The sequence below is a fragment of the Anomaloglossus baeobatrachus genome, chromosome 3 (assembly GCF_048569485.1).
Source record: "Anomaloglossus baeobatrachus isolate aAnoBae1 chromosome 3, aAnoBae1.hap1, whole genome shotgun sequence".
Taxonomy (NCBI): Eukaryota; Metazoa; Chordata; class Amphibia; order Anura; family Aromobatidae; genus Anomaloglossus; species Anomaloglossus baeobatrachus.
The window spans coordinates 600,704,750-600,717,279 of record NC_134355.1 but is presented as its reverse complement, the minus strand read 5'-3'; the positions used below and the strand labels follow the sequence as shown (position 1 = coordinate 600,717,279).

Genomic DNA, 12,530 nt, shown 5'->3' with positions numbered 1-12,530 from the left:
TCTTTATCGTTCCTTTGGGAGACCCAGACCATGGGTGTTTAGCTTCTGCCTCCGGAGGACACACAAAGTACTACACTTAAGTGTAGCTCCTCCCTCTGAGCTTATACACCCCCTGGAGAACCAGATCTAGCCAGTTTATCGCTTTGTGTTCAGGAGGCATACATCCACAAATGCATACTCATCTGATTTTTGATTTTTGGAAAGAGTTTGAAGAAAAGCGGGTCCAAGTCTGGACTCCCGGCATGTCCCTTCTCACCCCACTGTGTCTCCATCCGCAGCCCTTCAGGACCCTGCTGGACCGGAGCACTCATCCCCAGGGACTTGGAACCCTGCGTCTCAGCAAGCTAAGTACCTGAGACGTTTATATTTTGGGGGTCCCTGTACTTTATTGTTGTGGGAGAGTGTGCTGATTGTGTTTTCTGACATTTCCGGCGGGTTCTCTGGCTGTCGCCTGAGAACTGCGCCGATGGTGCCTGCGCGCCGGCCGCGCCGCTCAAATTTAGGCCCCGGCTTCGCCAGAGGCCTAGTTTCGGTTTCACTGCCCTCGCATGTCACTCATGCAGAGGGACAGGCTCGGCTCCGCCCGGCGGCCGTTCTGCACAGGGGAGAGGACACTCCCCACTGCAGGGGCGTCCCTCCTCCCCTGCAGGTCTCTATAGCCCTCCAGTTCCCGCTCCTCAAAGCAAGTCCCGCCCCCTCTCTCTTCGCTCCGGCGGCAATTTTCTCAGCGTTCTCTCTGCAGGCGCTGGTCTGCAGCATCTCTGCTGAGTTGCTGTGCTTTGGGGTCCGGGCTTCGGGATCTGGAGGGCACACAACACCGCTCCAGCGGTCTGGTAAGCCACAACCGGTCTCCGGTTGTGGACCTCTGATTATACTCTCTGGGGTTCATTCTCTGGCAGAGCCCCCACTCCAGCAGCATGTCTCACACGAGGAGCAAGGCTCCAAAGCTGTATTCAGTATGCACTGCATGTAAGCTCCTGCTGCCTGAACCGAGCATATTCCCACATTGTGATGCCTGCTCTAACCTGGCGGTGCTTCAGCCTGGAGTCTCACCCCCAGTGGTCTTTCAGGCTGCCCCTGTTCCTGTGGCTGAACCCCCGGCTTGGGTAGAATCCTTTTCTAGTTCTATCTCCCAGTCTTTTGTTGACTCCATGGGACTTCTGTCCAGGACTTTGCTGAACATGCATCAGCCCCTTTCACAGGGTGCCTCTGCTGCTAGGGGTCTCTCAGGACCGGAGCTCACAGAGGATTCATCATCTGGTCCCAGACCCCGTCCTTCTAAGAAGAGACGTAGGGTTCCCTCTCCTTCCTCTTCCCGCGGCTCTGATTCAGGAGCTGACTCGCAGGACGAGGAGGATGCCTTTACGGGGGGCTCGGAGGTTAACTCCATGTGCCCCATTGGTCTGTCCGAAAGTGACTCAGATGTTAGTGATTTGATTGCGTCCATTAATTCTGTACTGGATCTCAATCCGCCAGTATCAGAGGAGCAACTCTCTCTGGCAGAAAAGCACCAGTTTACCTCGCCTAAGAGAGTAAAGAGTGTGTTCTTTAACCACTCCAGTTTTCAGGCCGCTGTGACTAAGCCCAGGGCCTGTCCTGACAAACGCTTCCCAAAGCGTGGTTCTGATGACCGCTTTCCCTTTCCACCTGAGGTGGTCAAGGAGTGGGCTCATTCTCCAAAGGTAGACCCCCCGGTGTCTAGACTCTCAGCCCGGACCGTTGTATCGGTGGCTGATGGCACCTCTCTTAAGGATTCCACTGACCGCCAGATTGACCTTCTGGCCAAATCCGTATATGAAGCGGCGGGGGCTTCGTTCTCCCCGACTTTTGCAGCAGTGTGGGCTCTCAAAGCCATCTCTGCTTCTCTAGAGGGGATGCATTCCCTCGCCAGGGAATCTATGCCCGAAATGGTTACCTTAACTTCCCAAGCTTCAGCCTTTTCATCCTATGCCATGTCTGCCATGCTGGAAGCTTCTCACCGCACTGCGGTGGCTTCGGCTAATTCCCTCACTATCCGCAGGATCTTGTGGCTTCAAGAGTGGAAGGCAGATGCTTCTTCAAAGAAGTACCTTGCTGGACTCCCTTTTGCTGGGTCCCGGCTGTTCGGTGAACAGCTGGATGAAATTATCAAGGAAGCTACTGGCGGGAAGAGTACTTCCATGCCACAAACCAAAACCAGGAAACTTGTCCAGGGCAGGAATCAGTCGAGGTTTCGTTCCTTTCGTTCCTCCAACTGGTCCTCCTCTAAGCCCTCGGCCTCGTCCACTAACTCAGCCAAGGACCAGAAATCCAACTGGCGCCCAAAAGCGCGTCCACAAAAGACCGCAGGAAGTGCTGCCACCAAGGCAGCCTCCTCGTGACTATCTGTCCGCGCCAGCAACGTCCTTAGTCAGTGGCAGGCTCTCCCACTTTGGCGACGCGTGGTTTCAACACATCTCCGATCAGTGGGTAAGGGATATCATCTCCCACGGCTACAGGATAGAATTCTCTTCCAGCCCGCCAAACAGATTTTTTTCTCTCAACTCCCCCCTGCTCCAAGGCCGCCGCCTTCTCTCAGGCCGTGGCATCCTTGCAGGCCAACAGAGTAAGTGTACCGGTTCCCGCCCGGGAACGGTTCAGAGGTTTCTACTCAAATCTCTTCCTAGTCCCCAAAAAGGACGGTTCCTTCCGGCCCATCCTGGATCTCCAAGCTTCTCAACAAGCATGTTCAGGTGCGGCATTTTCGCATGGAGTCTCTGCGATCAGTCATTGCCTCAATGACCCAAGGGGATTTCCTGGCATCCATCGACATCAGAGATGCCTATCTGCATGTGCCAATTGCAGTTTCACACCAGCGTTGGCTACGTTTTGCAATCGGAGGGGAACATTTCCAATTCGTGGCTCTCCCCTTCGGGTTGGCCACAGCTCCTCGGGTATTCACCAAGGTCATGGCAGCAGTGATTGCGGTCCTGCACCTACAGGGGTTGGCAGTGATCCCTTACCTGGATGACCTTCTGTAAAGGCTTCGTCCAGCGTGGACTGTCAGCGGAGTTTCTCGCTCACTCTCGCCACTCCAGCCCAATTCGGGTGGCTTGTCAATCTTCCCAAGTCCACTTTGACTCCGACCCAGAGTCTCACATACTTAGGGATGCAGTTCGAGACTTTGCTGGCACTTGTGAAGTTGCCCTTAGTCAAAAAGCAGTCCCTCCAACTGGCGGTGCGCTCTCTGCTGAGGCCCCGCCGTTATTCCCTCAGGCGCCTGAGCAGGTGCTGGGTCAAATGGTGGCGTCAATGGAGGCTGTTCCCTTTGCCCAGTTCCATCTGCGTCCCCTGCAGCTGGACATTCTCCGCTGCTGGGACAAGCGGCCTTCCTCCTTGCACAGGTTAGTGGCTCTGTCGCCACAGACCAGGAGCTCTCTTCAGTGGTGGCTTCGGCCCCTCTCTCTGTCCCAGGGGCGCTTCTTTCTGGCCCCGTCCTGGGTGATCCTCACCACAGATGCCAGTCTATCCGGCTGGGGAGCGGTATGTCTCCACCACCGAGCGCAGGGCACTTGGACTCCGTCCGAGTCAGCCCTTTCGATCAATGTGCTGGAAACCAGAGCCGTGCTTCTGGCTCTCCTAGCTTTTCACCATCTGCTGGCGGGCAGGCACATCCGAGTCCAGCCGGACAACGCGACAGCGGTTGCCTACATCAATCACCAAGGCGGGACACGCAGCCGCCTGGCAATGTTGGAGGTACAACGCATCCTTCAATGGGCGGAGGACTCCAGGTCCACCATATCCGCAGTCCACATCCCAGGCGTGGAAAACTGGGAGGCAGATTATCTCAGCCGTCAAACCGTGGACAGTGGCGAGTGGTCCCTGCACCCGGCAGTTTTTCAGTCAATCTGCCGCAAATGGGGCACTCCGGACATGGACCTAATGGCATCCCGTCACAACAACAAAGTTCCCGTTTACGTGGCTCGCTCCCACGATCCTCAGGCATTCACCGCGGACGCTCTGGTCCAAGACTGGTCCCAGTTTCGTCTGTCCCCCTCTAGCTCTCTTGCCCAGAGTCCTGCGCAAGATCAGAATGGAGGGCCGTCGAGTCATTCTCATTGCTCCGGACTGGCCCAGGCGAGCTTGGTACCCAGACCTGCTCCTCCTGTCCGTAGAGGTGCCGTGGCATCTTCCGGACCGTCCAGACCTTCTCTCACAAGGTCCGTTTTTCCGCCTGAGTTCTGCGGCTCTCAAATTGACGGCGTGGCTCTTGAGTCCTGGATCTTGACGGCTTCTGGTATCCCTCCTGAAGTCATCTCCACTATGACTCGGGCCCGTAAGTCTTCCTCTGTCAAGATCTATCACAGGACTTGGAAAATTTTCCTGTCCTGGTGTCGCTCTTCCGGCCATCCTCCTTGGCCATTTTCCTTGCCGACCCTTCTGTTCTTTCTACAGTCCGGTCTGCAGCTAGGACTGTCCCTCAACTCTCTCAAGGGACAAGTCTCAGCTCTGTCAGTGCTGTTCCAGTGGCGTCTTGCTCGGCTGGCTCAGGTCCGCACCTTCATGCAGGGCGCGTCTCACATCATTCCGCCTTACCGGCGGCCCTTGGATCCCTGGGACCTCAATTTGGTTCTCACGGTTTTGCAGAAACCCCCCTTTGAGCCTCTTAGGGAGGTTTCTTTGTTTCGTCTTTCACAGAAAGTGGTCTTTCTAGTGGCCATAACTTCCCTCAGGAGGGTCTCTGACTTGGTTGCGCTCTCTTTGGAGTCACCTTTTTTGGTTTTTCATCAAGACAAGGTGGTTCTCTGTCCGACTCCGGACTTTCTTCCTAAGGTGGTCTCTCCTTTCCACCTTAACCAGGACATTACCCTACCTTCCTTTTGTCCGGCTCCTGTTCATCGCTTTGAAAAAGCGCTGCATACTCTGGATCTGGTGCGTGCTCTCCGGATCTATCTGTCTCGCACCGCTGCTCTTAGGCGGTGCACTTCTCTTTTTGTGCTAACCACAGGTCGGCGCAAGGGCCTCTCTGCTTCTAAGCCGACCTTAGCCCGTTGGATTAGGTCGACCATTTCGGACGCCTACCAGTTTTCTCAGGTGCCTCCCCCGCCGGGGATAAAGGCACACTCGACCAGAGCTGTCGGTGCCTCTTGGGCTTTCAGGCACCAGGCTACGGCTCAACAAGTCTGTCAGGCTGCCACTTGGACTAGCCTGCATACCTTTTCGAAGCACTGCCAAGTGCATGCTCATGCTTCGGCAGATGCTAGCTTGGGCAGACGCATCCTTCAGGCGGCTGTCGCCCATTTGTGAAGTTAGGTTTTGCCTACTTCTTAGTTTTTCTGTTTATTTCCCACCCATGGACTGCTTTGAGACGTCCCATGGTCTGGGTCTCCCAAAGGAACGATAAAGAAAAAGAGAATTTTGTTTACTTACCCTAAATTCTTTTTCTTATAGTTCCGTATTAGGAGACCCAGCTCCCTCCCTGTTGCCTGTTGGCAATTTCTTGTTCCGCGTGTTTTCACCGGCTGTTGTTGTTGACAGTCTTCGGTTGTTCCGGTTTTTGCTCTGTTTTTACTTGTGGGTGGCTATTCTCCTTCAGCTATTACACTAAACTGGCTAGATCTGGTTCTCCAGGGGGTGTATAAGCTCAGAGGGAGGAGCTACACTTTTAAGTGTAGTACTTTGTGTGTCCTTCGGAGGCAGAAGCTAAACACCCATGGTCTGGGTCTCCCAATACGGAACTATAAGAAAAAGAATTTACGGTAAGTAAACAAAATTCTCTTTTTACACACTGAGACTTTCTAGCGATTCCGACCTGGCCGGGATCGCTGGAAAGTCGCTGGTGAGCTGTCAAACAGGCAGACCTGGCCAACGACGCAGCAGCGATACGGACCTGCAGAACGACCTCGCTGGTCATTGGGGACGTGTCAAAGCAGCTATTTGAAAGGGAAGTCGCTAACGAAGTCGTTGTAACGGTGTCAAACACAGCGATGCATGCTGCGCAGCGGGAAACAAAGGACCAAAAAATGGTCCTGAAAGATTTGTAGCGATCAGCGACCTCACAGCGGGGGCCAAGTTGCTGATGCGTTTGACACACTGCAATGTCGCTATCGATGTCGCTATTACGCCACAAAACCGGTGACGTTACAGTGATGTTGCAGTGTGTAAAGGGGCCTTAATAATATGAGCAGTTTCTTGTCCTGATAACACGGTGAGGCTTTTGTTTCTTTTGGACCTCTGTGAGAGGATGATCAGCTTTCATCTCCAGCCGTATTATGCTAAAAGGTATTTACTTCAAACTGGATTTCCTGCTTATCAGATCTTTTACACTTCATTTCAGTCCTTGAGGATCAGTACAATCCACAGTTAATTCGGGATCTTCTTAACGACCTGAGTTCCACACTGTGTATCCTGATCAGGGAAGGTGGCCGCTGTGTACTGATCGGAAACATGAACATCTGGATTTCTCGCCTCGAGACTATTCTTTCATGGCAAGAACAGCTGATGAGCCTTCACATCAGTCCGGTATGACCTCGTCCTCTCTCGCTTTGCTGCAGGAATGTAATGTTTCCTAATGACATTTCATCATTCTTCCTTTTGAATTTAGCAACTTGGCGATGGCCCGACCCTGTGTGATCTGCCACAACAAATGAAGAGCAACATCCTCTTCAGATTTTCTGATGCCTGGGACATAATCAACTTAGGTCAGATGACCCAATCGTGGCATGTTCTCAGCGAAGACCACTACCTCTGGAAAGAGCTTTGCAAATATCACTTTTCAGAAAAAATGGTAACTATTCTACCACTTGACCAGGTTTGGAAGTGGTCTTACATAGAGAAATGCATGCATATCTGAGTGATAGTATAGTGCCTTGAGCCTTATCTGACTTCCACTCCTTGTCAATTCAACCGTACGCTGAGTAATATCAGACTGGCTGCTTGCTTTGCACCACAAAGTTGGGACTTTTTGTGCCTACGATGGCCTAGAATTTATTTATAAAAAAAAATTTAGAAGTGGAAATCCTCACTTTCAACATAGAAAAATGATACCAAGGGCACAACTATAGGGGGTGAGAAGGTTTCACCCTAAATTGGGCCCAAATACCTGAAAGGACATAGTGGCCCTCTGGCACAGCTGTGCTATATACAACCTAATTGTGGGGTCGGAAGATCTGGTACAAACTTTGCAACAAAATAAAGCTGCTAAAAATGCCTGATGGATACTGTAAATAGAATGTCCAGCTTTAAAATAACACCAAAAAACCCTTAAATTAAAAAAAAAAAACACAAACAATCCTCCGGTGTCGCAGCCGTGTGATTACTGCACCCAGTCAGCGGCTGCTGATCAGATGCAGCCTTCATTATCCTTTCAGAGCAGAAATCACTTTAAAGGGAACCTGTCAGGTGCAATATGCACCCAGAGCCACAAGCAGTTCTGGGTGTATATTGCTAATCCCTGCCTAACTGTCCCTGTATACACTAGCATAGATGGAGATCTTTAGATAAAGTTTCTACAGATCTTTTATCGTATGCTAAGGAGCGAGGGGTCTAGTCCCCTGGGCGTTAGTTCCCCTTGCCAGTCACCCCTATTAATATGTTAGAACGCCCACAGGGATGTACTATCATGCTAATGAATACGCAGCGTCACAGGATGATCTCACTCACCTCTGCGCTGCCATCGTCTCCAGTGGGGGATTTCGGCTCAGTGCGCATAACCCCGGAGTTTCGGTCATGCACACTATGAAGCCGGGTGTACGTGTTCTGGCTTCAAACTGAAGTAGTGCCCATGACCCAAACTCCGGGGTCATGCGCACTGAGCCAAAATCCAACATCGGACGCGATGGTGGCGGGGAGGGGAGTGAGATCATCCAGTGACACTGCATATTCATTACTATGTTAGTACACCCCTGTGGGTGTGTTAACATGCTAATGGGGGCAACTGGCAAGGCAAACTAATGCCCAGGGGGCTAGTGCCCACGCTCATTAGCATACGGTAAAAGATCTTGGGAAATACTTTTTCTAAAGATCTCTTTATCTATGCTAGTGTATACAGGGACAGTTAGGCAGGGATTAGCAATATACACCCAGAACTGCTCGTGGTTATTATTATTATTATTATTATTATTGTTATTATTATTTATTATTATAGCGCCATTTATTCCATGGCGCTTTACAAGTGAAAGAGGGTATACGTACAACAATCATTAACAGTACAAGACAGACTGGTATAGGAGGAGAGAGGACCCTGCCCGCGAGGGCTCACAGTCTACAGGGAATGGGTGATGGTACAATAGGTGAGGACAGAGCTGGTTGTGCAGTGGTCTACTGGACTGAGGGCTATTGTAGGTTGTAGGCTTGTTGGAAGAGGTGGGTCTTGAGGTTCCTCTTGAAGCTTTCCATGGTAGTGGAGAGTCTGATGTGCTGAGGTAGAGCGTTCCAGAGTATGGGGGATGCGCGGGAGAAATCTTGTACACGATTGTGGGAAGAGGAGATAAGAGAGGAGCAGAGAAGGAGATCTTGTGAGGATCTAAGGTTGCGTGCAGGTAGGTACCGGGAGACTAGGTCACAGATGTAGGGAGGAGACAGGTTGTGCATGGCTTTGTATGTCATGGTTAATGTTTTGAACTGGAGTCGTTGGGCGATGGGAAGCCAGTGAAGGGATTGGCAGAGTGGCAAGGCTGGGGAGTAGCGAGGGGAGAGGTGGATTAAGCGGGCTGCAGAGTTTAGGATAGATTGGAGGGGTGCAAAAGTGTTGGAAGGTAGGCCAGAGAGCAGGAGGTTGCAGTAGTCGAGGCGGGAGATGATGAGGGCATGCACTAATGTTTTTGCAGATTCTTGGTTAAGGAAAGCACGGATCCGAGAGATATTTTTGAGTTGTAATCGGCATGAGTTGAAGAGGGCTTGGATGTGTGGCTTGAAGGATAGAGCAGAGTCGAGGGTCACTCCAAGGCAACGAGCTTGTGAGACTGGGGTGAGTGAGCAACCATCGAGTTTGATGGAAAGGCTTGTTGGAGGAGATGAGTGAGGAGGAGGAAAGACAATAAACTCTGTTTTGTCCATGTTAAGTTTTAGGAATCGTGCAGAGAAGACGGATGAAATAGCAGAGAGACATTGTGGTATTTTGGTTAGTAGAGAGGTAATGTCAGGTCCAGAGAGGTAGATCTGTGTGTCATCGGCATAGAGATGATACTGGAAGCCGTGGGACTCTATGAGCTGTCCCAGGCCGAAGGTGTAGATGGAGAACAGCAGGGGTCCAAGAACTGAGCCTTGAGGGACACCGACAGATAGGGGGCGAGATGAGGAAGTGGTGTGAGAATGGGAGACGCTGAAAGTTCGGTCGGTTAGGTATGAGGAGATCCAAGATAGGGCCAAGTCTGTGATGCCCAGAGATGAGAGAATCTGTAGTAGGAGGGAATGGTCTACTGTGTCGAAGGCAGAGGACAGGTCCAGGAGGAGGAGGATAGAGTAGTGTCGCTTGGCTTTGGCGGTTAGTAGATCATTGGTGACTTTGGTTAGGGCAGTTTCGGTAGAATGATGTGGTCGGAAGCCAGATTGAAGCTGGTCAAAGAGGGAGCAGGAGGAGAGGTATGAGGACAATTCAAGATGGACATGCTGTTCCAGTAGTTTTGAGGCGTAGGGGAGAAGGGATATGGGGCGATAGTTTGACACAGAGGATGGGTCAAGGGAGGGCTTTTTGAGGATGGGTGTAATAGAGGCATGTTTAAAGCATGAAGGGAATACACCACTTGCTAGTGATAGGTTGAAGAGATGGGTTAGGGCTGGGATGAGGACTGCGGTGATGTTGGGGATGAGGTGCGATGGTTGTGGGTGCATATTGCACCTGACAGGTTCCCTTTAAGAAAACTAACTCTATTGGTGCCATCATTGAGAAGGAAGCCCTGATAATAATGCTGTGTATTCTCCCATTATGATCCCATAAGTGGAGCACAAGGCGAGAGCTCGGGGTGCAGTAGCACTCATCTTGAGTGTTTCTTTTTCGCTCCTAATTGGGAGACCCAGACAGTGGGTGTATAGCTACTGCCTCTGGAGGCCGCACAAAGAACTACACTTAAAAGTGTAAGGCCCCTCCCCTTCTGGCTATACACCCTCCCGTAGGAGTACGGATTCCTCAGTTTTAGCTTTGTGCGCAGGAGGTCAGACACGCACGCATAGCTCCATTGTTTTTAGTCAGCAGCAGCTGCTGACTATGTCGGATGGAAGAAAAGAGGGCCCATACAGGGCTCCCAGCATGCTCCCTTCTCACCCCACTGTATGTCGGAGGTGTTTGTAAGGTTGAGGTACCCATTGCGGGTACGGCGGCAGGAGCCCACATGCTGATTCCTTCCCCATCCCTTTTTACAGGGCTCTGGGTGAAGTGGGATTTACTGGTCTCCAGGCACTGAGACCGTGCTCCATCTACAGCCCCTGGAGAAGATGCTGGATGGAGCGGAGTACATCAGGGACATGGCCCTGCTTCCTCAAGGTACTCTGTGTCCCCGTGCATTGGCGCTCACACCGCAGCATGCTGGGTGTTGTAGTGCGCCGGGGGACATCAGCGCTACGGCGCTTGTGCCATGGCCTCATTCAGCTTCGCTGAAGCAGGCACACTTCTGGGAATCGGTCGCGCCGGCCGCTGGGACTGCGGCGCGGCTGGCACTTGTGGTGCGCCGGGGACTTCAGCGCGGCCCGCGCTTTTACGGCGGCCGCGCTGATAACTCGAGTCCCCGGCTTTTGCGGCCTGCTTCCGTTCGTTCCCGCCCCCAGACCTGCCAGTCAGGAGAGGGGCGGGACGCTGGTCAGTGCATCAGCGCCGAGGGCTGGAGTCGTTTTTACATACTCCAGCCCTCACAATCGGCACAGAGGGGACACTGTTTCCCGCACTTTTGTTTGGAAACTCCCACGGACCGCCCCTCTCCACAGACGCCGGCAGCCATTCCTGCTGACACGCTGAGCTGCAGAGGGGAGCCGGGGAGACCCAGACAAGGAATTCTGCGCCTCTTACCCGCTATTCAGCGGGCGGTAAGCAGCCCTCAGGGCTCACCCCCTCTTGTGCCAGTAGTATTCTTAGTATTTTGTTTCTACAAATACTTGGTATTACATAGCGCTGGTCGCCCTTTGGCTATAGACTCTCTCACATTGCAGAGAGCCAGCAGCATGTCGTCCGTAAAACGCAAGGGTGCCAAGGCACAGACATTATATGCTTCCTGCACCGCATGTGGGACTTTTCTACCGGCAGGCTCCACGGACCCCCATTGTGTGCAGTGCTCGGCCCCTGCGGCGCTTGCACAGTCGGGACCTCTGCTGGACGTGACCCAGGGTGTACCACCTGTGAATGCTGTCCAGGTGACAGGAACTGAGTTTGCAGCTTTTGCTGACAGAATGTCTCTCACTATGTCACAAATTCTTGACACATTGCGAGCTAGGCCTGTACTTCAGGCCACGGACACTGTGCAACCATTGCCCCCTGGTCCCCCTCAGCTGAATTACCTCCAAGCTCCGGGACGGGCACATACACCTCAGGGTGAAGACTCTGACTCGGACGATGGCCCCGGGCAGCCTAAGCGGGCTCGCTATGACGGGCCTTCACATTCATCTCAATGGTCAGGATCCCAGCGAGATGAATCTATGGGTGATGAGGCGGACGTAACTGATCAGGATTCTGATCCTGGGACCGCTCTCAATCTAGATACACCAGATGGTGACGCCATAGTTAATGATCTTATATTTAACATCAATAAGATGTTAAATATTTCCCCACCAGCTCCTCTTGTAGAGGAGTCAGCTTCGCAGCACGAGAGAATCCATTTCAGATACCCTAAGCGTACATTAAGCACTTTTCTGGACCACGCTGACTTTAGAGACGCAATCCAGAAACCCCACGCTTATCCTGAAAGGCGTTTTCCTAAACGGCTTAAAGATACACGCTACCCTTTTCCCCCTGAGGTGGTCAAGGGTTGGACCCAGTGTCCAAAAGTGGATCCTCCAATTTCCAGGCTTGCAGCTAGATCCTTGGTTGCAGTTGAAGATGGAGCGGCACTTAAAGATGCCACTGACAGGCAGATGGAGCTCTGGCTGAAATCCATCTATGAAGCGATTGGAGCGTCATTAGCGCCTTCTTTTGCGGCCGTATGGGCACTCCAAGCTATCTCAGCCGGGCTTGCGCGAGTCGACTCAGTCACACGTGCATTTGCCCCGCAGGTAGCACCATTGACCTCGCAAATGGCGGCATTCGCGTCGTACGCGATTAATGCTGTTCTTGACGCTACAAGCCGCACGGCAGTGGCGTCAGCCAACTCCGTTGTTTTGCGTAGGGCCCTGTGGTTGAGACATTGGAAAGCAGATTCTCATTCCAAGAAGTGCTTAACCAATTTGCCTTTTTCTCGTGACCGATTGTTTGGAGAGCGTTTGGATGAAATCATCAAACACTCCAAGGGTAAGGACTCATCCTTACCGCAACACAGACAAAACAAACCCCAACAGAGGAAGGGTCAGTCTGGTTATCGGTCCTTTCGCGGACCGGGCAGGTCCCAATTCGCCTCGTCAAAAAAGACTCAAAAAGACCAGAGACGCTCAGA

The 12,530-nt window shown here is 52.3% G+C and overlaps 1 protein-coding gene across 2 annotated transcripts in view; it reads left to right on the top strand.

Annotated features, from left to right (window-relative positions):
- Window positions 1–12,530, top strand: part of FBXO25 (F-box protein 25) — a 37,648-nt gene that overhangs the window by 14,447 nt on the left and 10,671 nt on the right. For both annotated transcript variants that reach the window (XM_075341050.1, XM_075341049.1), the window contains exons 7-8: window positions 6,296–6,480; window positions 6,563–6,745. In XM_075341050.1, coding sequence (XP_075197165.1) covers window positions 6,296–6,480; window positions 6,563–6,745 — 368 coding nt within the window. The remainder of the gene's footprint in view (window positions 1–6,295; window positions 6,481–6,562; window positions 6,746–12,530) is intronic.